The sequence below is a fragment of the Saimiri boliviensis genome, chromosome 2 (assembly GCF_048565385.1).
Source record: "Saimiri boliviensis isolate mSaiBol1 chromosome 2, mSaiBol1.pri, whole genome shotgun sequence".
In the NCBI taxonomy this organism is placed as follows: domain Eukaryota; kingdom Metazoa; phylum Chordata; class Mammalia; order Primates; family Cebidae; genus Saimiri; species Saimiri boliviensis.
Window position 1 is genome coordinate 130,624,004 of NC_133450.1, and position 25,544 is coordinate 130,649,547.

Below are 25,544 nucleotides of genomic sequence, written 5' to 3' on the forward strand. Positions count from 1 at the left end.
TAGGGTTTTTTGGGTCTTCATTATGTTAGTGACTTAGAATCTGCACACACAGTACATAATTTGTTAGGTGCCTGGTGCACTAGCTCATACCTATAATTTCAGCATTTTGGGAGGCCAAGGTGGTAGGATCACTGGAGCGCAAGAGTTTGAGGCCAGCCTGGGCAACATGGTGAGACCCCATTTCAAGAAAAGAATTTGTTAGGTTTACTTGAATCCTGAGACTTTAAGTTCAGTAGGATGTAATAGCTTTGCCTGTTGAACAGACTTAAAGAGATTTGACCCTGAGAAGGGTTTCTTGTGTTTTAGGAGCTTAATTCAGATGTTATATTTATCAGGTTTTACACTGGAGACTTAATACATTGAGTTATTTTGTTCTTACAAAGTAAATACTGGAACTTTAAATAGGACTTTTGTGGGGGTTTTTTGGTAGAAATAAAAGCATAATAAATGGCTGGGCACCATTGTTCATGACCATAATCCCAACACTTTGGGAGGCTGAGGCAGGCAGTTCACTGGAGGTCAGGAGTTCGACACCAGCCTGACCAACATTGTGAAACCTTGTCTCTATTAAAAATAGAAAAATTAGCTGGGCATAGTGGCACAAGCCTGAAATCTCAGCTACTTGGGAGGCTGAGGCATTAGAATCGCTTGAACCTGGGAGGCAGAGGTTGCAGTGAGCTGAGATCACGTCATTGCACTCCAGCCTGGGTGACAAAAGCAAAACTCTGTCTCAAAAAAAAAAAAAAAAGGAATAAATAAAAGCATAATAAAAGAAATCCATTGTTAGAATAACCTGGGGCCAGAAAGCTTGTCAGTCACAGGGAAAGTGGGGAAGGGAGTATTTTTAAGCCTGTACTATGTTCTAGGTCAGGTGGGTATTTGATTCCACTTGACTTACAGGGAGATTGAGCCTCCAATAAGTCCCAGGGTAGGTGAGAGGAAGATGCAGTACCTCTGAAATCTGCTTAATTCATTCATTGCACACATCTTTATTGCATTCCTGAGGGGTGTCATGCGTTGTTCTGGCTGATTCCTTGTTCCATTGAATCATCTCCAGGCATACATAACATGAAAAGTTGGAAGATGGTCCAGGGATGATATCATTTATAGGCTGGCAAAATGTTTGAGTTAACTTAGATTTTTTTTTTTTTTTTTTTTTGAGACAGTCCAGGCTGGAGTGCATTGGCACAATATTGGCTCACTGCAACCTCCACCTCCTGGGTTCAAGTGATTCTTCTGCCTCAGCCTCACGAGAAGCTGGGACCACAGGCATGTACCACCATGCTCGGCTAATTTTTTTGTATTTTTTTTTTTTTTTCCTGAGACGGAGTTTCGCTCTTGTTACCCAGGCTGGAGTGCAATGGCGCGATTTCGGCTCACCGCAACCTCCGCCTCCCAGGTTCAGGCAATTCTCCTGCCTCAGCCTCGTGAGTAGCTTGGATTACAGGCATGCGCCACCATGCCCAGCTAATTTTTTTGTATTTTTAGTAGAGACGGGGTTTCACCATGTTGACCAGGATGGTGTCGATCTCTTGACCTCGTGATCCACCTGCCTCGGCCTCCCAAAGTGCTGGGATTACAGGCATGAGCCACTGCGCCCGGCCATTTTTTTGTATTTTTAGTAGAGACGAGGTTTCACCATGTTGGCCAGGATGGTCTCGATCTCTTGACCTCATGATCCGCCTGCCTCGGCCTCCCAAAGTGCTGGGATTACAGGCGTGAGCCACTGCGCCCAGCCGTCACCTTAGATTTTGAGTAATTTTTACATTTCAGAAATCAATGTAATCTATAACTTAGCCCATGGGCTGGTAGGCTATATACTTTTGAATTCTTCATCTTGATTAGCTGCAAAATAGTGTTCCCTCAGAAATGTATTTTGTTTCTGCACGAAACTTTAAAACTATGTTAAGTAGACTTGTCAGTCTTTTACAGTTTTATGCCATTTGTTCATAGAATGATCTTTAGTTTGACCTACATGCATATAGACCTTTGCCTGGTATTTCCTTCTAGTTTCTTGTGTGTGTGTTTTAAATTTATTAATCTGGAATTCATGTTAGTATATAGTGAGGGTAGGAGTTTAACTTTATTTTTCCTAAATAGCCAGTTGCCTTGGCACTGTTAATTTTTTTTTTTTTTTGAGACGGAGTTTCGCTCTTGTTACCCAGGCTGGAGTGCAATGGCACGATCTCGGCTCACCGCAACCTCCGCCTCCTGGGTTCAAGCAGTTCTCCTGCCTCAGCCTCCTCAGTTGCTGGGATTACAGGCATGGGCCACCATGCCCAGCTAATTTTTTTTGTGTGTCTTTAGTAGAGACAGGGTTTCACCATGTTGACCAGGATGGTCTCGATCTCTTGACCTCGTGATCCACCCGCCTCAGCCTCCCAAAGTGCTGGGATTACAGGCTTGAGCCACCGCGCCCGGCTGGCACTGTTAATATAAGCTGTCTTTGGTGATAATGGTTTAGCCTAGAAATGACCAGAGGTGTCGAGTCTAAATATCTATGCCACTGTGTTCCCTCTGAAGAGGGAAGTGGCGTATGTACGTACATCTATACCGCAGTGACTTGGGGGCCGTTTCTTATGCTCTCACTCTATGCTGCTCCTCTATCCTTGTTACTGGGTCTGGCTCCACAGTGGTGAGCAGCTAGCTGCCCACCAACAGTGGGCGCTGTCACACCTCTGCCTCAGCTCCCCTTCTGTCCTGAGCTGGCAGTGCCCTTAACAATTTTAGTAGCCCTTAGTAGCTTTGAGAGGTACTACCTGATAATACTGGCTTGCCTTGGGAGTAGTTTCTTCTGTCTGGCCTTTGTCTCTGTAGGCCATTGTCCCCCATTGCTGTGCTGTGCTGCACAGCCTCTGTCCCTAGGCCTTCAGGTCTTTGGGCACCTGCTCGTGTAGCTTGTCTTCTGCTAGCTCACATGTCCTTAAGGACAAGGCCCTTATTAATCTGTACATTCCAGGACTTTAGCTCAGAGTAAGTTTTCGTAAAACACTTGCATCTGCTAGTTTGGGAAAGATGAAATAATATATGTTACATCATTTGAATATAATACATAAATACTTTGCTGTCAGGGTGGACAAACAGGCCTTAAGTTTTATTTTCCTCCAGACCTTTCCCTTCACTCATAGGAACCTCAAAGATGTTCAGATCAGTACTTTAACCTAGTGCAGTTTAATTATGTTTGTTGAAAATTGATCCCTAAGTGTTTCTTTCACTCATTTTGCAAATGTGTGTTGAGTGCCAGGCTGGGGATAGGTCGTGGAACAGTATGGATGAGGTCCCTTATGGAGCAGCAGTATTGTTGAGCAATGTATTCCCAGCCTGGTGCACAGCATGGATTTGCTACAGTGAAGCTGGAGAGCCATATGTTAAATAGATACCAGCAGTTAACTTACTGCCAGGTAGAGGAGTGGCCTTTGTTCTTTTCTTTTCTTTTCTCCCTTTTTTTTTTTGAGATAGAGTCTCAATCTGTTGCGTAGGCTGGAGTGCAGCAGCACTATCTTGACTCACTCCAGCCTCTACCTCCCGGCTTCAAACGATTTTCCTGCCTCAGCCTCTCTCGTAGCTGGGACTGCAAGCAAGCGCCCCTAGGCCTGGCTAATTTTCATATTTTTAGTAGAGATGGGGTTTCACTGTATTGGCCAGGCTGGTCTCAAACTCCTGACCTCATGATATACCTGCCTCAGCCTCCCAAAGTGCTGGGATTACAGGTGTCAGCCACTGCACCTGGCCGACCTTTGTTCTTTTGTTGTTTTCTGGTCTCTTTGTTAGTGAAGTGGAGGTCGATTTCTGAATAGTCCTACAGACAACTCCCAAATTTTACAAGGAATTTAATCTTCATATTTATGCAAAAAAAATCATTTTTTTCCAGGGTGAAATTGGTAATGCAGAGACTAGCATGACCCTAACTCAGGCATTCATAGCTTCACCCCCAAATCCTGGAATGCGTAGTCTGTATCTGCTGATTTGGCCTTTCTTCCCTTCATCCAGCATATGTCAGTCTATCCATTCACCGCATGAACTGTCTGCACCAGGGTTGTCCGTAAATGCTGTGGAATTCTACAAGATCAAGTCCCTGCCTTTTTTTTTTTTTTTTTTTTTTTTTTTTGAATTTTTTTAAGAGACAGGGTCTTAATCCTTCACCCAGGCTAGAGTGCAGTGGTACCGTCATAGCTCCCGGTAACCTCAAACTCCTGGACTGAAGTGATCCTTGTGCCTCAGCCTCCTGGGTAGCAAGGAATACATGCACAAACATTACACCCAGCTGATTTTATTTTGTTTATTTATATTTATTTATTTAGGCAGAGTCTCGTTCTGTTGCCCAGGCTGGAGTGCAATGGTGCGATCTTGATTCATTGCAACCTCTCCTCCCAGGCTTAAGTGATTCTCATGCCTCAGCCCCCTGAGTAGTTGGGACCACAGGCGTGTGCCACCACACCCAGCTAATTTTTGTATTTTTAATAGAGACAGGGTTTGCCAACATGGCTGGGCTGGTTTCAAACTCCTGGCATCAAGTGATCTGCCTGCCTCAGCCTCCCAAAGTGCTGGGATTACAGGAATGAGCCACCATGGGCCATCTTGCCCCTTTAAATAAGAGCTTATATTCAAGGCGATATTAGACACTTCATGAAACATGAGATTTTAGACAGTGGTAGTGCTGTGAAGTAACTCTGATGTGTAATCTTGCCTCCGTCCCTGTCACTCTGTTGAAAAGATCACTGCTCATTAGGGAACCGTTGCTCAGTGCCAGTGGCTGTTGGGCACAGCAGCACAAATGATGCCGCTTTCTTTGTCTTTCTTTTTTTTTTTTTTTTTTTTTTTTTGAGATGGAGTCTCGCTGTGTTGCCAGCCTGGAGTGCAGTGGTTCAATCTCGGCTTGCTGCAACCTCCTCCTCCTGTGTTCAAGCGATACTCCTGCCTCAGCCTCTCGAGTAGGTGGGACGACAGGTGTGTGCCACCATGCCAGGCTGATCTTTGTATTTTTAGTAGAGATGGGGTTTCAACATGTTGGCCAGGATGGTCTTGATCTCTTGAGCTAGTGATCTGCCCGCCTCGGCCTCACAAAGTGCTGGGATTACAGGTGTAAGCCGCCATACTTGGCCCAGTGATACTGTTTTATATGCCCCTTTCTTTCCCCTTTTCTTTCTAACTTGATGTTTGAAAGCCTGCTCCAGACACTGCATCATGTCACCCTGGGCCTGCCCCTGACGGTGCTATGCTGAGCCCTCATCTGTGAGCCTGCTGCCCAGTGACCATCCTGCTCCTGTCCCTGGCGCCCTGTGTCTTCTGGGTCTGCTCCTCCCTGCTGCTTTTCCTGTTCCATGTGTTTTGGCTGGTTTTTCTTTCTTCTTCCAACTGTGTGACTCCTTCTCAAGCCTTTGTCCAGTTAAACAGGTTACCAAGAATTTAGCGTTCTTTCTGCATTTCATTAAGAAGAGAAAAAGGCTTGCAGACATTCTGAGAACAAATTTTGTTCACTGAGGCTATGTGTTTTGGAAGTGCCATTTAGATGTTTTGCTGCTTTTAAATCTTTGGCTTTAATTTCAGTTGCTGTCATAAAAAGGAATTCAGACGTAAACCAGAAAAGTAATTAACTGTGTTTGCAAAGGAAAAACAGAAACAGTGCAGAATGTCATATTTCAAGATCATAAATTACAAATGTGCATATTTATTATTCCCCTAGAAAATGTTAATTAAAAATTTTTTATGTTTACTTGATGTAACAGAAATGAAACCCGTAATGAAGGGTCTAATTTCTTTTCCTTTTTAAATTCCAGAATGTATGACAACATGTCCACAATGGTGTACATAAAGGAAGACAAGTTGGAGAAGCTTACGCAGGATGAAATTATTTCTAAGACAAAGCAAGTAATTCAGGGGCTGGAGGCTTTGAAGAATGAGCACAATTCCATTTTACAAAGTTTACTGGAGACACTGAAGTGTTTGAAGAAAGATGATGAAAGTAACCTGGTGGAGGAGAAATCAAACATGATCCGGAAGTCACTGGAGATGTTGGAGCTTGGCCTGAGTGAGGCACAGGTACGAAGGAGAATGACTCCGATGTTGTCGAGAACTTTGGGTGGTTTGGAAAAATGGAGACTTTGTTTGAAATAAGCAGTTTCACTGAAGAGTAGGAAAGATAGTTATAGAATAGCAGATCCAAGCCAGGTGTGGTGGCTCACGCCTGCAATCCAAGCACTTTGGGAGGGCGAGGCAAGTGGATCACTTGAGGTCAGGAGTTTGGGACCCGCCTGGCCAATGTGGTGAAACCCTGATTCTACTAAAAATACAAAAATCAGCCGGGCCTGGTGGCAGGCATCTGTGATCTTAGCTACGTGGGAGGCTGAGGCGGGAGAATCACTTGAACCTGGGAGGTGGAGGTTGTAGGGAGCCAAAATCGCACCACTGCATTCTAGCCTGGTTGACAGAGCAAGACTTTGTCTCAAAAAAAACCCAGATCCACTTATGTGTATTGTGTATGTTCATAAATGACTACTGATTTGGGCCTATCTGAATTTTATTTTTATTTTTCTGAGATGGTGTTTGTTTTCATTGCCCAGGAGTGCAGTGGCACAATCTCTGCTCACTGCAACTTCCGCCCCCGCTTGGTTCAAGTTATTCTCCTGCCTTAGCCTCCTAAGTAGCTGGGATTACAGACGTGCACCACCATGCCTGGCTAATTTTTTGCATTTTTAATAGAAACAGGGTTTTACCATGTTGGCCAGGCTGGTCTCGAACTCCTAAACCTTACGGCCTACCTGAATTTTTAAAAGCAGAGCCAAAATAGTGGATACTGCTATGTATCATTAAGGATTTGATTTGGCTGCCAGTATCAAAAAACAAAAACTGGTTTAAACCACAAGATGGTTGTCAAGCAAATACTGAGGTATACTATCCCGGACAGGTTCTATAGCTGCACAGTCATCGGGGATACTCAGCCTCCTAACATCTGCCACCCTACACCTTGGCAGCCTTCTTAGGAACCGAGAGTGAGCTCCAGTGGCAGCCTCATGGCTTTCTTCTAGCACAGGGGAAGGAAAGGAAGGATGTGCCTTCTTCCTTGAAGGCTACTTCCTTGATACTGTATACAGCAGTGCTTACATTTCATTGGCCAGAACCTGATGGTTGTACCTGGGTGATTGAGAGATGGGAATATTGTCTTCCCACTTAAACACTGGCAGGTTCTGAAGCCTAAGGAAGAAAGGGAGAGTGGACACTGGCCAGTGGGTGATGGTTTCTGCAGTCCCAGGGCCAGATTGTTTCATTTCTTTGACTAACCTTTGTTTTTTTCTTTTTCTTTTTTTTTTTTTTTTAAATGAGACGGAGTTTCGCTCTTGTTACCCAGGCTGGAGTGCAATGGCGCGATCTCGGCTCACCGCAACCTCCGCCTCCTGGGTTCAGGCAATTCTCCTGCCTCAGCCTCCTGAGTAGCTGGGATTACAGGCAACGCGCCACCATGCCCAGCTAATTTTTTTGTATTTTTAGTAGAGACGGGGTTTCACCATGTTGACCAGGATGGTCTCGATCTCTCGACCTCGTGATCCACCCGCCTCGGCCTCCCAAAGTGCTGAGATTACAGGCTTGAGCCACCGCGCCCGGCTTTTTTCTTTTTTTTTTTGAAACAGAGTCTCGCTCTGTTGCCCAGGCTGGAGTGCAGTGGCACGACTTCCTTCAGCTCACTGAAACCTTCATCTCCCGGGTTTAAGTGATTCTCCTGCCTCAGCCTCCTGAGTCGCTGGGATTACAGGCATGTGCCACCACATCCAGCTAATTTTTGTATTTTTAGTAGAGACGGAGTTTCACTCTGTTGGCCAGACTGGTCTCGAACCTCTGACCTCAAGTGATCCACCCTGCTCTGTCTCCCAAAGTGCTGGGATTATAGGTGTTAGCCACCACGCCTAGCCGACTAAACTGTTTCTATAATATCATGCTTGACATGGATATGAAAACACTGGAAACATCTAGGTTTTTAAATTCTCTCTCCTGATAATTTCTGGCTCTGCCAGCATATCTTAGGTAAAATTAAATATACTGAAGCTTGGCTTCTTTCCTTCTTAGCTTTCTCTAGTTTAGTGAGTGAATGGAGCAGAAGAGAGGGGCTGCTGGTCAACAGTTTCTGTTTTCATAGAGGAACTGACCGCCCAACCCTGATTTTAGAGACTTCGTTCTAACCATGTTACAGACTTGAGCTGCAGAACTGTAGCTTTGTTTGGATATTGTGAACCTATTATTTCTCAAGTTCTGTTATCAAAACAGGTGACATGAATTTAAATTTGCTTTTTAGGTGTCACAGATAATAGGTTTAAAAAAAGAAGGAAGAAAAGTCCCATCTTCTGTAATTTCAGGATTTAAACCTAGGAGAGTAATAATGTGGTTACTATATTATGAGAGGGAAGGACAGGTATATGATCTAAAGAGAGAACAGATTGCAGCCAGCCAGCTCCTCCCAGCTCTTTCTGCTCTTATGTTCTAGGAACTTTCCATGGCCTCATGGTGGTCTGTTCCAGAAACTAGTGAGGACCCTATAGCCAGAGGCCTGGAGTGGCCCCTGATTTTATGACATAGGCGTAAGCTTATGAGTGCACCAGTGCATTCTTATTCTTGGTAGCTACAGAGACGTCCTCTCTCACCTTGGAACGTTGAGGAAGATTTGTATGTGGACCGTTCTCTGACCCGCACCTCCAGGCCTTTACCAACCTGCACTCTGTGCATACATGCATGTGTGTATACACAGTCAGGTCTATAAAAAATTGTGTTGAGGCTATCTTGATAGAAAGTAAAATAACATAGTTTCATCAGAAGGGTAGCTTTGTTTTCATTGCTGGTCCATTTGACATGCTGTTAAAGAGATTGGTATTTTTTGTAGGCATTCAGAGCATGTGGTATTCTTTATCATGCCCTGTTATGTAGTCTATAGCTAAATGGGAAAAGAGAAATAAACGGCAGGTTGTACTTACATGTACTTTGGAGAACATATCTGCCAGAGTAAACTAGAGCCGCAGCCACAGAATGCTCGCACAGGTGGGAGGGACTCTTGCTGGACAGCGTACCCCAGTGCTGCACCTGTTTCTGTCTGCTCAGGTTATGATGGCTTTGTCCAACCACCTGAATGCTGTGGAGTCTGAGAAACAGAAACTGCGTGCACAGGTTCGTCGTTTGTGCCAGGAGAATCAGTGGCTACGGGATGAACTGGCCAACACGCAGCAGAAACTGCAGAAGAGTGAGCAGTCTGTGGCTCAACTGGAGGAGGAGAAGAAGCATCTGGAGTTTATGAATCAGCTCAAAAAATACGATGATGACATTTCCCCATCTGTGAGTGGCTCTGTAGCAAATGTGGTGCTGACGGTAAAATAAGAGTCCCAGGACAAGTCATAGAGGTTCTGTGTGCCATGTTCTTTTCAGGTTAGAACATTGACCAGAACATGCAAAAATGCTTCGTAAATATAAACCACAGTCCAGAGAGATGCCATTACCCTCGGCAAGATCTGCCCCGAGGTCGGCCCCAGCTTTGGCTCTGGAGCTTCCTTGCCCCTCTGCAGCTTGGCTTTCATGCCATCAGCTGCTGGTCTAGCAGTGGTCCAGTCCAGCCATCTGAATCTGGACTCCGGGCAAACTCTCTGCCCCTTACGGTGCTCTTGGCATTGCCATTCTCTTTGAAACTTCCCTGGCCCCCTGGACACCACCTGGCTCTCTTGCCACCTCTCTCATCTTCTCCTTGGCCTCCCTTGCCAGCTTATCTTCCTGTATCTGCAATGGAAGGAAGGAACTTGGTTTTCTTCTTTTTCTTTCTCTCTTTCTTTCTTTTTTTTTTTTTTTTTTTAAAGACGGAATCTTGTTCTGTCATTCAGGCTGGAATGTAGTAGTTGATTCTCAGCTCACTGCAACCTCCACCTCCCAGGTTCATGCAATTCTCTTGCCTTAGCCTCCCAAGTAGCTGGGATTACAGGTGCTTGACACCACGCCCAGCTAAGTTTTTTTTTTGTTTTTTTTTTTTTAAGTAGAGATGGAGTTTTCATTGTTTTGACCAAGCTGGTCTTGAATTCTTGGCCTCAAGCGATCCACCCACCTCAGCCTCCCAAAGTTCTGGGATTCTATGCAGGAGCCACTGTGCCCAGCCTTCTTCTTTCTCTGTTGACACTATTTGGATGTTTATCCTAGTCTGAGTTACTTTTCATTCAGCATTTATTTCTGTTTCAGTTAACTTTTTTTGAAACAGAGTTTCACTCGGTCGCCAGGCTGGATTGCAGTGGCTCGATCTTGGCTTATACTGCAACCTCTGCCTCCCAGGTTCAAGCGATTCTCCTGCCCCAGCCTCTCAAGTAGCTGGGACTATAGGCATGTGCCACCATGCCCAGGTAATTTTTGCATTTTTAGTAGAGATGGGGTTTCACCATGTTGGCTGGGATGGTCTCCATATCTTGACCTTGTGATCTGCCCGCTTCGGCCTCCCAAAGTGTTGGGATTATAGGCATGAGCCACCTTGCCTGGCCAACTTCTTTTTTTCTGGGACAGAGTCTTGCTCTATCACTTAGGCTGGAGTGCAGTGGAGGGGATTTTGTCTCACTACAACCTCTGCCTCCCAGGTTCAAGTGATTCGCCTGCCTCAGCCTCCCAAGTAGCTGGAACTGTAGGTGCCCACCACGACGCCCAGCTAATTTTTGTACTTTTTGTAGAGACAGGTTTCACTGCGTTAGCCAGGATGGTCTTGATCTCCTGACCTCAGGTGATCCGCCTGCCTTGGCCTCTCCAAGTGCTGGGATTACAGGTGTGAGCCACTGTGCCCGGCCTTAACATCAATATTTTACTGTTAACTAAAACACAGACTTGGTTTGGATGTCACCAGGCCTTCCACTAGTATCTCTTTTCTATGCTAGGACCTAGTCCAGTGTTCCACATTGCATTTGGATCTATCGTTTTTTAAATACCTGTATGGTGCCAGACATGCTCATGGACATAATCAGAATATCAGAGAGGTCCACATTTGTGTCTCTAGTTTGAATCCCTATCCTAAGATTACTGAAAGTCTTTTGCATAGCACTGGCAAACCTACACTTGCCCGCTGTCTTCATCTGCTTGGGCTGCTGTAACAAATAACACAGGCCGGGTGGCTTAACATTTATTTTCTCACTGTTCTGAAAGTTCAATATCAGGGTACCAGCAAGATCCAGTTCTGGTGAGGGCCTTCTTCCTGGCTTGCAGATTGCCACCATCTCTTTGTGTTCTCATATGGTACAGAGAGAGAAGGAGTAAGCTCTCTAGCATCTCTTTTTTTTTTTTTTTTTTTTCTTTTTCTTTTTTTTTTTTGAGACGGAGTTTCGCTCTTGTTACCCAGGCTGGAGTGCAATGGCGCGATCTCAGCTCACCGCAACCTCCACCTCCTGGGTTCAGGCAATTCTCCTGTCTCAGCCTCCTGAGTAGCTGGGATTACAGGTACGCACCACCATGCCCAGCTAATTTTTTGTATTTTTAGTAGAGACGGGGTTTCACCATGTTGACCATGTTGGTCTCGATCTCTTGACCTCGTGATCCACCCGCCTGGGCCTCCCAAAGTGCTGAGATTACAGGCTTGAGCCACCGCGCTCGGCCTTCTAGCATCTCTTAAGGGCTGTAATCCCATCGTGAGGGCCCCACCCTTGTGAACTCATCTTACCGTTATCACCTCCCAAAGGTTCCATCTCTAAATACCATCACATTGGGGATTAGGGCTTTAACATAGGAATTTGCTGAGGACACAGTTCAGTTGATAGCACGCTATTTCAAGAGGCTTACCTTATTCCTCCCTCACATCTCCTCTAGGTCAGGTGCCAACTAAATGTTTTGATTTAAAAGATGTGGCTGGGCACATTGGCTCATGTCTAATCCCAACCCTTAGGAAGGCAGATCACCTGAGGCCAGGAATTTGAGGACAGCCTGGCTAACATAGTGAAACCTTATCTCTACTAAAAATACAAAAATTAGCCAGGCGTGGTGGCACATGCCTATAATTCCAGCTACTCAGGAGGCTCCGAGGCAGGAGAATCACTTGAACCTGGGAGATGGAGGTTACAGTGAGGCAAGATTGTGCCACTGCACTCCAGTCTAGGCGATAGAGTGAAGCTCTCTCAAAAAAAAAAAAAAAAAAAAAAAAATTAAGGCCAGGTCAGGTGCTGTGGCTCACGCCTGTAATCCCAGCATTTTGGGAGGCCGAGGTGGGCGGATCACCTGAGGTCAGGAGTTCAAGGCTAGCCTGGCCAACATGGCGAAGCCCCATCTCTACTAAAAAATACAAAAAAATTAGCTGGGCATGGTGGCACACACCTGTGGTCCCAGCTACTTGGGAAGTTGAGGCATGAAAATCATATGAACCTGGGAGGCAGAGGTTGCAGTCAGCCAAGGTCATGCCACTGCATTCCAGCCTGGGTGACTAAGGGAGACCCTGTCTCAAAAAAGAAAAAATAATAAATGAACAAATAAACAAATAAATAAAAGATGTGCTGCCGTAGAGTGCTATGGAAATGTAGGTACTTGCAGATGTCTGTGCCAGCAGTGATTGACCTGGGTAGGACATTGGAGAATGTTAAGAAGAAAGCTAGTTTCGTAGAATTGGAGAATTTTAAAATTCATTATTTTGAAAAAATGTTAAATTTGGAGAAAACATCCAATGACTTGATTCTCCTTGCCTTTTCAGGAGTACTTATGAGTGCCTGTTTCTTCTGAACCCTGTTCACATAGTGGCATAGCATGTGCCACGGATGCTTACTGCTGCTGGGCATCTTTTCTTAGGGTGAGGGGTTCTCCTGTGGCAGTCCGGAGCCAGGGGCACTCAGGAAGTTGCACACAGACCCAGCATATCCTCTCCTCTGCAGCTCATACTCCCCTTTTGTTAACTGCCCCCACGGCACCCTTCACGGCATTGTTTGACTCTGTCCCGGGGCAGTTCAGGGTCACGTCCTGCATGTGGCTGTCACATCTCTGGAGTAGCCTTTCACATGGAAGGGGGCCTCCATCTGTGGTTGTCTTTTCATGACATTGGTGTCTTTGAAGAATGCAGGCCAGTTACTTCGTCCATCATTCCTCAGTTGGGCTTCGTCTAATGCTTGGATTATGCATCCCAGACAGGAATATTCTAAAGGCAATGTGTCTTTATCACATTTTCCCTTCTGGAGCCAAACAGTGTTCATCTGCTCCACGATGAAGCTAATTTCTTACTGTTCAGGCTGTTACCTGTCTTTTCCATTATGTAGTTTCTGATCTTATTTCTTTGACTAAACAGCAATATATGGGAAACATAGGCACAGGCCTTTAAAACTGCGAGGTTTCAAACTGCTCCCAGGGATCCTGCCCTGGAGCTGATTGTGGTGGTGAGGAATCTAACCCCTCCACTTCTCTGGGGATCAGAGATGTACAATTTTAATCTGTTTCTACATATTTGGTTCCCAAATAAGATTTTATTTTGAGTCAGGGTTTCCCAGCTCTCTTAGACCTCCCTCAGAGCACAGGAGAAGGATCTGAGGCATAGAAGTGCAGCTGTGGCCCATTTCGTCAAACTGTGGTCTGCCTTTAGGTGTTCGTGTTCTAGTCTAGCAAGCTTTTCATTACTCCTGTTAAATGATGGATAAACCACATTGTGGGCGCTCCTACATTTGATTTTAAAAATGGATTTTTTTTTTGTAAGATTCTTCATTAAAATGTATTTAATATTAAAGATTTTCAGGACAGGATGTATAGTACTTATAAGATGAAGCGTTGTCCTGGGTCTGTTTTATAGGAGGACAAAGACACTGATTCTACCAAAGAGCCTCTGGATGACCTTTTCCCCAACGATGAAGACGACCCAGGGCAAGGAAGTGAGTGATGGGTGATGTGGGCATGTTACCGAGTCCAGGAGAGAGGTATTCTCCCCTAGAACACGGTCATAGCAATCACTGGGAGCCTTAGTGCGTGTAGCCTGCCTGGAGGAAGCACCCCTACAGCAGGGTTGCCTTTTGTTTTCCAAAATAATTTGTGTTGCGTGTCGGAATACAGGAATATGTTAGAGCAAGACTCTAGGATACAGCAACATGCATGTGCAGTTAAGGCATGATCTGCAGGTTCTTAAGGGGTAGAGAAATCAGAATTACTTGTTCTGCTTGTTTCATGGTGCCAAGATAAGTCTTATGGCACTGAGTGGCCATGGTGCCATCCCTGACACCACAGTCACTACTGTTAACCTGCCTGCCCAGGCAGTACTAGGAAAAGATTTAAATAGCACTGGGGGTCGAGTGCTAACTTGAACCAAAGCTAGAAAAGGCAGTTTTAAAGAAACTGACTCATCTGGTTAATTTTCTTTAAAAACTCATCTGAAATGAACTTTCTCGGTGCAGTCCAGCAGCAGCACAGCAGTGCAGCTGCGGCTGCCCAGCAGGGCGGCTACGAGATTCCTGCGCGGCTGCGTACGCTCCACAACCTGGTGATCCAGTATGCCTCACAGGGGCGCTACGAGGTAGCCGTGCCCCTCTGCAAGCAGGCCCTGGAGGACCTGGAGAAGACTTCAGGACACGACCACCCGGACGTGGCCACCATGCTCAACATCCTGGCCTTGGTGTACAGGCTAGTCACTTTTGTTTACTGAATTTTACCTGGAGACAATGTTTTTAACCATCTTGCACCTTAAAATATATTTTTATGTATCTATATAAACTACTTTTCAACTACATCCACTTTTCTTTAAATGGGTTAAATTAAAAATATTTAGCAAGCTCTGTGGAAGGCTATCACCAAATCAGAACAGATGCTGCCAGTGAGCACTCAGTTCTGCCGGTTTAGGATAGCCCGCGGTGTACTCCTCACTCCAGCCAAACAAAGCTGTTTTGACCTTTTCTGCAAGACCCTTGTAGGCGGCTTCTTTTGTCTAAATAGACTTCCCACTTGGCCTGGCAGTGTCCCTCCTGCCTTCCGAGGCCTGGGGCACTGTATCTCCCTTTGGAATCCTGGATTCAACTTGCCCTTTGCCCCTTGTGTGCCCCCCTAACCCTCTCACCCCTGCTGAAGGCCGCCCAGGGGAGTGGTGGGCTCTGTGTTGTGTGGTAGAAGAGACCCTTTGGCTCAGTGTCTAGGATGCAGCTGGGGGCTGGGGCTGGAGCCGGAGGCAGGGCATCCTGTTGGGACAGGATTGAGGTTGTCGGGGTGTGGGCATGGGAACCTGAGCCAGGATGAGGACGTGGGGAGGAAGAGGAGCGTGCAGGGCCCAGAGACACTAGAAGAGAAATGCGTTAACATAATCATTCGTATGCATAAGTGAGTTCTTTAAAAAGAAGTTTTGAAAGTTGGTAAGAAGAAAAACACACAAAAAAGAAAGCGAGCCCCCTGTTTTAACCACGCTATTTAAAATGAGGCCGTGCCCTTTGGCTCTGTAGTTTGTCAGCAGCTGGGTCACCCCCATGACTATGCATCAGGGTTGTTTTGTGGACATTCTAGACATTTTTTGACTGTTTTCCTGTTGGTGGATGTTGAGATTGTTTGCATATTTTCCTTTTTTTTTTTGAGACAGAGTCTGGCTTTGTCACCCAGGCTGGAGTGCAGTGGTGTGATCTCGTCTCACTGTAACTTCTGCCTCCTGCGTTCAAGCAGTTCTTTTTTTTTTTTTTTTTTTTTTTTTGAGACGGAGTTTCACTCTTGTTACCCAGGCTGGAGTGCAATGGCGCGATCTCGGCTCACCGCAACTTCCGCCTCCTGGGTTCAGGCAATTCTCCTGCCTCAGCCTCCTGAGTAGCTGGGATTACAGGCACGTGCCACCATGCCCAGCTAGTTTTTTGTATCTTTAGTAGAGACGGGGTTTCACCAGGTTGACCAGGATGGTCTCGATCTCTCGACCTCGTGATCCACCCGCCTCAGCCTCCCAAAGTGCTGGGATTACAGGCTTGAGCCACCGCGCCCGGCCTAAGCAGTTCTTCTGCTTCAGTCTCGTAGGTGGCCTTACAGGTGTGTGCCACCATGCCCAAGTAACTTTTGCATTTTTAGTAGAGACAGGGTTTTGCGATGTTGGCTGGGCTGTCTGGAACTCCTGACCTCAGTGATGCGACTGCCTCGGCCTCCCAGAGTGCTGGGATTACAGGCATGAGCCACAGCGACTAGCCAGTTGTTTGCATATTTTCACTGTAGGAATTTCTTAGTCACAGGTGTTTGCATATAGCTCTTAATAGACTGAGACATTTCATTCCAAAAAGGTTTGTTTTTTTTTTTGGGAGACAGGGTCTCGCTCAGTGATGCGATCATGGTGCATTGCAACCTTTGACTCCTGGGGTCAAGTCATCCTCTTGCCTCAGCCTCCTGAGTAGCTGGGATCACAGGCATGCGCCATCACGCCCTGCTAAATTTTGTATATTTTGTAGAGATCGCGTTTTGCCACATTGCCCAGGCTGGTCTCGAACTCTTGGAATCAAGTGATCTGCTCAGCTCGGCACCCCAAAGTGCTGGGACTACAGGTGTGAACTGCTGTACTTGGCAAGGTTTTTTTTGTTGTTGTTGTTTTTTAAACTTATATGCCCGTTAACAGCATATGAAAGTTTCTGGCCAGCACTAGAGATTATTAATATAAATGAGTTAAGTAGCATCACTAGGTTTTTGTTGTGCACAGTATGCATGGGCACACACATGACTCCTGGGTGCTGGGGATGCTGTGGCCTCCATCAGTCTTGTGTTTTCCCCTAGCATTATAGTGTGAGAGTTGACCCATGTGCGTAGATGTTTGGAAAAATATTAGTAGCTACGTATGTATTCATATTCAGTATTCTACCTTTGAGCTTGTATTAAATGACACATAGTTTTAAGCTTTTTTTTTTTTTTTGCCTTTAATATTATACTGATCTTTACAAGATTTTGGATTTATTTATTGTAGAGATGGAGTCTCATCATGTTGCCCAGGCTGGTCTCCAAGATAAAATCTTGGACTCCAAATGACCTTCGTGTTGACTTCTCAAAGTACTGGGGTTATAGGTTGAGCCATCACGCCTGGCTTGGATTTCTTTCTTTCTTTTTTTTTGAGATGGAATTTTGGTCTTGTCGACTAGGCTAGAGTGCAATGGAGTGATCTTGGCTCACTGCAACCTCAGCCTCCCAGGTTTAAGCAGTTCTCCTGCTTCAGCCTCCCGAGTAGCTGGGATTACAGGTGCCTGCTACCACGTCCCACTATTTTTTTGTATTTTTGAGTAGAGACAGTGTTTAATCATGTTGGCCAGTCTGGTCTCAAACTCCTGACCTGAGGTGATCAGAGTGTTGGGATTACAGGTTTCAGCCACTGTGCCCTGCCATGTATTTCTTTTTTTAGGATAAATTCGTAAGACAGGTTAGAGTATAAACATTTTATTGTTTTTGGCACCTGTTGCCAAACTGCCACTCAGAAAGGCTGTGCCTTCCCATGCTTCTGCCGTATGGGCTTCACCCTGGAGGTGGGGGGCTCTGTTTTGTTGGTGGAGATAGAGTATGCGTTGTGTTTTAATTCGTATTTCTTTGATTATGTAGTTTTAGTCATTTGTATCCATCTGTGAATTTTCTGTTATCTTGCACATTTTTCTGTTAGGATATTAATGCTTTAGTGTTCTATTTTTGTATTTGTTTTGAATTTGAGTTCTTGGTGGGCTTCTTAAGCCTATTTAACAAATCACAGTGTGCTGGTCCCATACCAGAATTCCTGGTTCAGCAGGGCTGGGGTAGGTCTGGGTTTCTAATAAGTTCCAGTTGAGGTGACTGCTGTTGGTTTGGGACCACACCTGAGAACCTTTGCTAATTGATAGTCCCAGACATTTTATATGTCATAGTTTACAGAAGTTGCTTGGTATACCTCATCTCATTTAATTCTGTTTTTTTTTTTTTGAGACAGAGTCTTGCTCTGTTGCCTAGGCTGGAGTGCAATGGCACCATATCGGCTCACTGCAACCTCTGCTTCCTGGGTTCAAGCGATTCTCTTGCCTCAGCCTCTCAAATAGCTGGAATTATAGGCACCCACCACCACGCCTAGCTAATTTTTGTATTTTTAGTTGAGACAGGGTTTTACCATTTTGATCAGGCTGGTCTTGAACTCCTGATCTCAGTTGATCCAGCTGCCTTGGCCTCCTAAAGTGCTGGGATTACAGGCATGAACCATTGTGTCCCGCCTTATTTAATTCTCTTAATGCTTTAGGTAGCTTTTTTTCAAATCACATTTACTACTTTTTTTGTTTTTGTTTTTGAGAAGAGTCTTGTTCTGTCACCCAGGCGGGAGTGCTGTGGTGTGATCTCGGCTCACTGCAACCTCTACCTCCTGGGTTGAAGCAGTTTTCCTGCCTCAGCTTCCCAAATAGCTGGGACTATAGGTGCACGCCACCATGCCCAGCTAATTTTTTGTATTTTAGTAGAGGCAGATTTTCACTGTGTTGCCCAGGCTGGTCTTGAACTCCTGAGCTCAGGCAGTACACCCACCTTGGCCTCCCAAAGTGGTACGATTACAGGCGTGAACCACTGTACCTGTCCACTACTTTTTGGAACTCTATATTCTATTTGCTGACTTTCACAAAATGTTTGAGGCAGCTTACAGTAGGATGTAATAGGATGAAAGAAGAAACAACAATAGATTGATACTTGGCCAGAATTAGTGTGCCTCAGAGGTTCTGGAAGCCTTATCAGCCTTCTCATGTTCTGCAGGGCAAAGCCTTGGTCAGCAGTTATCATGACTCAATTGAGAAAGATGTGTGCTCAGTCCCAAAAGCAAATACTTATTTTCAGCCCCATCAATAATGAGTGGCACACTTTTAAACTGAGAGTTTCTGCTTCTGGGGTGCTTGTTTTACCCCAATCAAGAAAGATTCTTCATTCCTCCATACTCAGGAAAACGGTGGCAGATTGGGTACCAAATTCAGACATTACAATAATTTGCTTTCGTTCACTGTTTTTAAAAGGCTTTTTTTTTTTTTTTTTTTTTTTTGAGTTGGAGTTTCACTCGTTACCCAGGCTGGAGTGCAATGGTGCGATCTTGGCTCACCACAACCTCCGCCTCCTGGGTTCAAGCAATTCTCCTGCCTCAGCCTCCTGAGTAGCTGGGATTACAGTCATGCGCCACCATGCCCAGCTAATTTTTTTTGTATTTTTAGTAGAGATGGGGTTTCACCATGTTGACTAGGATGGTCTTGATCTCTTGACTTCATGATCCACCCGCCTCGGCCTCCCAAAGTGCTGGAATTACAGGCTTGCGCCACCGCGCCCGGTCTGAAAGGCTTTTTAAATATACACGTACCATGTCATCTTCTCACAGCAAGACCATGCAGTAGATCATGTACTTGCTTTGTAGATGGGAAGGCTGGGACTGTGTGAGGTCACTTAATGCACCCAAAGCCATGTAGCCATTAACTGGCAGAGCCCAAGCTCAGACACTAGAATTAATTCTGTCTGATAGCAAATGCGAGCTTGGTCCATTGTTCTAAATTGTTGCATTTATTCTATGCTGGCCAGCTGGCATAGGCACAGCAACACTGTAGTGTTGTGGGGACATTATTTTCCCAGTGGCCTAGATGGGAAGGTCAAGTCCAGAAGCTAGTCAGGTCTGATTCCAGAGCTCACCTTGCCAGTCCATTTATTATGGATTTCCTTCCAGTCTTTTTTATCCACACGTAAGCTTGTGGTTTTTTTCTTAAATGGTTTCAGCTTAACTTTATTTCTGTAGCTGAAAATTACATTGAAAAAAGCTATAGTGATCTACATCTGAAACACTTACCTATTTATTTCTGTAGTTGAAAATTACATTGAAAAAAGCTATAGTGATCTACATCTGAAATACTTACCTAAAACGCTTAAATGTTTGTTTTTCCATTTAGGGATCAGAATAAATACAAAGATGCAGCTAACCTACTGAATGATGCCTTGGCTATCCGTGAGAAAACTTTGGGCAAAGATCATCCTGCGGTTTGTATACCCAGTTCTTTCCTTCTTTTACATTTTATTTTTCCCATATATTTCTTTTATCCAACTCATTTTACTATTAAACTCAACAGGGAAAGTGTAAGCGCTGGCTTTTCCCTAGATGGTGCAGGTAGGAGGTCTTCACTTACTCAGTGCCAGTGACAAGCCAGAGCACACCTGATTTGTTTATGACCACACCTCAAATGGATCACCAACTATATTTTTTGATTGTAAATCAAATTGCATGTCCTTCTAGAAATTTTTTTCTGAATAATTATATTGTCTTTTAATTAAAATCTGGTCAGATTTGCCTATGGATCTGTTTTGGTTGGCTTTGTGGCTTCCAGGGAAATTTTTAAGAAGTTAGTATTGTGTTGTTGATGTTAGTATTCTGCAGGGTTACTTTGTATAATTTATACTGTAGTGAATTCTGCTTTTCCTTTTCACTGAAGTGTCATATTCTTTTATCCAACTAAGAATGCTTTGCTGTACAGACTGAGTATAAATGAATATGTGGTGTATAAATGTACTCTATTTGGTTATCGTTTACCATTCTTAGTGAGTGGTTTTCTCTGTGTCGGCAGGTGGCAGCGACTTTGAATAACCTTGCAGTCCTTTATGGAAAAAGAGGGAAGTACAAAGAAGCAGAGCCATTGTGTAAAAGAGCTCTGGAAATCCGAGAAAAGGTACAAAAGAAGGGGGCAGTTTTGTTCTTTGAGGTTTTTTTTTTTTCTTTTTGAAAAAATGTCTCGCTCTGTTGCCAGGCTGCTGGAGTGCAGTGGTGTGATCTCAGGTGACTGCACTCTCCACCTCCGGGTTAAGTGATTCTCCTGCCTCAGCCTCCCGAGTAGCTGGGACTACAGGCATGCACCACCACACCCAGCTAATTTTTGTATTTTTAGTAGAGACAGGGTTTCACCATGTTGGTCAGGATGGTCTCGATCTCTTGACCTCGTGATCTGCTTCTTGGCCTTGCAGAGTGCTGGGATTAGAGGTGTGAGCCACTGCACCCAGCCACACAAACAGTATTTTAACCTGGTATTTTTTGTGATTATTTATTAGTGATTCTTATCAGTTAATTTTGAGCCACATGGCAAGGAATTGGGAGAGAAAATAAAAAGGGGCTCCATATCAAATTATACAGGTAATATTTTATCATGCTGCCAGTCTGCATGAGATTTCTGAAATAGAATGGTCGAATTTGGGTTAGGCTGGAGTCAAAGTCAGGGAGAGCATAAAAGTATCAAATTAAGGATTAGGAACTATATAAGATATCTGCCAAATTCATTCATATATTTTACCCTTTCATTCATTTAGAGCCCCTTGTTTAGAGCTGGTGATTTACAGATAAGAGATGTAGTCCCTCCCACTAGGACACAGTCCACTGGACAGATGTGAGGATTGCAGGTGACGCATCAGCCTCTAGAATAGAGAGCTCTGGGAGGATATGAAGTGGGGGCTCCTCCAGGTCCAGAGCCAGAGGATGTTGGGAATGGTTTCTTAGAGAAGGGCAGTATTGGAACTGCATCTGGAGTAATTGTTGAAAGTGTTCTAGGCAAGGAGAGGTAGGGAATGCAGAAAGGAGTAGAGAGTGCCTCCCTGAGGACCACATGTATAAAGGTGCAGAGTAGAGAGAACTCATCACTTGTTCAAGGTACTGAAGGAGGAGGTTAGTGTTCATTCATCCATCTGTGTGCCAGGCCCCTTTCTAGATGCTGAGATTACATTGGTGGAGAAGAGAGACAAAGAATTTGCACTCCGGAGGCTTACATTTTAATAAAGAATATTCAAGGTACTTTAGTGATTCTCACAAAGAAAGAAGGAAAGAATCAGGTGCTGTGCCTGTGAGTTCACTAGGTAAGGTGGAGTGAGGTCTCCCTTAATTTGGTATAGGGAAGTAGGGAAGTCCCTTTTGAGGGAGACTGAAGAGAACTCTGAAGGATAAGTCGTTGCTAGTGGGGAGGGCTAGAAGAAGAGTGTCCTGAGCAACTGGAACAGCTGTGGGCTCTTCCAGAACCTGGCAGTGAAACTCACATAGCCTTCGCAAAGCCCATTTTCCTTCTTGTCAAAATGTGCCCAATAATGGTTTGTACCTACCGTGAAGGATTACTGCAAGAATTAAACCACATAGTGCAGCTAAAGAAAATTAGCACAGTTCCTTCCCTCCCCTCGTGAGTAAGAATTTGATAAATTCTGGTTATTTTATTACTACATGGCCTGGGGAGCCAGTTAAAGATTTAAGTCTGAAAGCGTAGCACAGTCGTGTTTATGTTGAGGAAGATCCTAATGTGACGGTAGGGTTGGAGAATGGATGATTGGATGGTAGCAGAACGAGTGTTTCTAATACGCTGTTTTTTATTCCCAGGTTTTGGGGAAGGATCACCCCGATGTTGCCAAGCAGTTAAATAACTTGGCCTTACTGTGCCAGAACCAGGGCAAGTATGAAGAAGTAGAATATTATTATCAAAGAGCCCTTGAGATCTACCAGACAAAACTGGGACCTGATGACCCCAACGTGGCTAAGACGAAAAATAACCTGGTGTGTTGACTGGCACAGCACTAGGGAGGGGCCCAGGAGTGCTTTCTTCCCAAGTCCAAATACTTTATAATTTAACTGTAGACTAAAATTTATGCTTTGTTTACCTCCAAAAGATACTAAATATTTTATTTTATTTTAAGGCATCCTGCTATCTGAAGCAAGGAAAGTTCAAGCAGGCAGAAACACTGTACAAAGAAATTCTCACTCGTGCACATGAAAGGGAGTTTGGTTCTGTAGATGGTAAGAAATATACTCCGTTTCAAGTGCATTTAATCGTGTAATGACTAATAATAATATTGTTTATTAAGCACTTAACCATCTATATGACTAAGCTAAATAGTTGAAATGTGTGATCTCACTTAATTTTCATAGCAGTCCTGTGCAGCGGGTCACATTACCCCATTTTAGAAGTAAGGACACCACAGACTGTGACTTGTATGAGGTCCCGTAGCTGAGAAGCAGTTAGACTCAGATTGCAGTGCCCAGAGCCCATAGCACGTCCTCATTAGAAACCTACCAAATTCATGCAGAAGTGAGACATAAGACTCACCCAAATCCATCGCCTCACATTTTTAATGTCTTTCTTTCCTTCTGTGCCTTTCGTTTATAGATTTCAAACCATACTGCCCATATCTTTATGTATACTGCTTATTTACAATTTTAGCATGAGCACCTTTCAGTCATGAAAATATTTTTTGTAAACATTATTATTATTATTATTATTATTTTAGACGGAGTTTCGCTCTTGTTACCCAGGCTGGAGTGCAATGGCACGATCTCGGCTCACCGCAACCTCCGCCTCCTGGGTTCAGGCAATTCTCCTGCCTCAGCCTCCTGAGTAGCTGGGACTACAGGCATGCACCACCATGCCCAACTAATTTTTTTTGTGTTTTTAGTAGAGACGGGGTTTCACCATGTTTTTTTTTTGTTTGTTTTGTTTTTTTTTTGAGACGGAGTTTCGCTCTTGTTACCCAAGCTGGAGTGCAATGGCACGATCTCGGCTCACCGCAACCTCCGCCTCCTGGGTTGAGGCAATTCTCCTGCCTCAGCCTCCTAAGTAGCTGGAATTACAGGCACGTGCCACCATGCCCAGCTAATTTTTATATTTTTAGTAGAGACGGGGTTTCACCATGTTGACCCAGGATGGTCTCGATCTCTCAACCTCGTGATCCACCCGCCTCGGCCTCCCAAAGTGCTGGGATTACAGGCTTGAGCCACCGCGCCCGGCCTGTAAACATTATTTTTAACGTGGCTTTCTCCTCCATGGCATGGGTCTGTTGGTTGTCTAGAAACTTGGATGAGTAGTATCTGTTAGTGTTCCGAGAAGTTAAGATGACTTAAAACGAATATGGATTTGTATGGTTTTTTTGTTGTTTCTTTTTTTTTTTTTTTTGAAATGGAGTTTCACTCTGTCTTTCAGGCTGGAGTGCAATGACGCGATCTAAGATCACTGCGACCTCTGTCTTCCCGGGTTCAAGTAATTCTTCTGCCTCAGCCTCCCAAATAGCTGGGACTACAGGCATGCGCCATCACACCCAGCTAATTTTTGTTATTTAGTAGAGATGGGGTTTTGCCATGTTGACCAGGCTGGTCTCAAACTCCTGACCTCAGGTGATCCACCCGCCTTGGCCTCCCAAAGTGCTGGGATTACAGGCATGAACCACCCCACCCGGCCTTGATTTGTGTCTTTTCTACTCTTGCTGCCAACATCTTACTACTTTTTCTTAGACTGTTGTTTAATGCTTTTGTTTAGTGCTCACATTCTGAATACTCCCTTGTGCTATTTGAGCAGCTAGCATTTTAGAAGTTTCATTATAGGGCCCTAGCATTTGTTGGGGTGTCTTGACAGTTACTCACCTGTCTCAGAACATTGATTGTGCTATCTGTGTCTTACTTGTTGCTTGGTGTCCAATTCTGTCTTCCATAGACTTTCTCCTTCAGTATGAACCTAATCTGTCCATGCTGTAAGAAGTAGTATCTAACAAGGATCATATAAAAAAACAAGCCCGGTGCAGTGGCTCACATCTGTAATCCTAGCACTTTGGGAGGCTGGGGCAGGTGGATCACTTGAGGTCAGGAACTTGAGGACCAGCCTAGCCAACATGGTGAAACCCTGTTGCCACAATAAAAAAAAATTACAAAAATTACCTGGGCATGGTGGTGCATGCCTGTAATCCCAGCTACTTGGGAGGCTGAGGCCGGAGAATTGCTTGAACTCGGGAGGTGGAGGTTGCAGTGAGCAGAGATTACACCACTGCACTCCAGTCTGGGCAACAGAGTGAGACTCCATCTCATTAAAAAAAAAAAAAAAAAAAATCACTGAGGCTTAATGATTTCTATTCTACTTAGCAGTCTCTGTTATCCTTCATTTATAGTACAGGTTGACTATCCCTTATCCAAAATGCTCCAAAAATTGAAACTTTTCGAGTTCTGACTTGACACTCAAAGGAAATGCTCATTGGAGCATTTCAGATTTTGGATTTTTTGATAAGGGATGCCCAAACTGTATGCTGTGTTTTCTTCCCTAGATGAAAATAAACCCATTTGGATGCATGCTGAAGAAAGAGAAGAATGCAAAGTAAGAGTTTATTATTTTGAGACTTTTTTTTGTAGATTATATATACTGCATTCAAGATAATTATTCATTTGAAATTATTTGTTATAATTTAGGGAAAGCAAAAGGATGGGACATCTTTTGGAGAGTATGGCGGCTGGTACAAAGCCTGCAAAGTTGATAGGTATGTCTGGAATCGGGTTTGGCTGGAGGAATGGAAAAGCAGGGGGAGGTAATTGTGTTCTAAAGGGCAGCTTATAAATGACTGACGTATAGTGCTGCTTAAGTGCACAGTCCCATGTTTTCCCCAAATTCCAGTTTTAAAAACCCCACTAACTTTGCAAATGAGATCATTCACATGTATAAAACCCACCATCATATTAGGTTGGTGCAAAGGTAATTGCAGTTTGCCATTACTTTTACTTTATTTATTTGTTTATCTTTGAGAAGGTGTTTCGCTCTTGTTGCCCAGGCTGGGAATGCAATGGCGCAATCTCAGCTCACTGCAACCTCCGCCTCCCGGGTTCAAGCGATTCTCTTGCCTCAGCCTCCAGAGTAGCTGGG

At 44.5% G+C, this 25,544-nt stretch overlaps 1 protein-coding gene across 17 annotated transcripts in view; it reads left to right on the forward strand.

The window, feature by feature from the left end:
* Positions 1-25,544, forward strand: part of KLC1 (kinesin light chain 1) — a 73,663-nt gene that overhangs the window by 18,443 nt on the left and 29,676 nt on the right. For all 17 annotated transcript variants that reach the window (XR_745578.3, XR_012516438.1, XM_074394357.1 and 14 more), the window contains 10 exons: positions 5,778-6,039; positions 9,082-9,312; positions 13,748-13,826; positions 14,343-14,568; positions 19,803-19,890; positions 20,472-20,573; positions 22,253-22,426; positions 22,567-22,666; positions 24,955-25,004; positions 25,097-25,164. Coding sequence is in view for 15 of the 17 variants with exons in the window: in XM_074394357.1 (XP_074250458.1) it covers positions 5,779-6,039; positions 9,082-9,312; positions 13,748-13,826; positions 14,343-14,568; positions 19,803-19,890; positions 20,472-20,573; positions 22,253-22,426; positions 22,567-22,666; positions 24,955-25,004; positions 25,097-25,164 (1,379 nt within the window). In the remaining 2 variants the exon portion in view is untranslated. The remainder of the gene's footprint in view (positions 1-5,777; positions 6,040-9,081; positions 9,313-13,747; positions 13,827-14,342; positions 14,569-19,802; positions 19,891-20,471; positions 20,574-22,252; positions 22,427-22,566; positions 22,667-24,954; positions 25,005-25,096; positions 25,165-25,544) is intronic.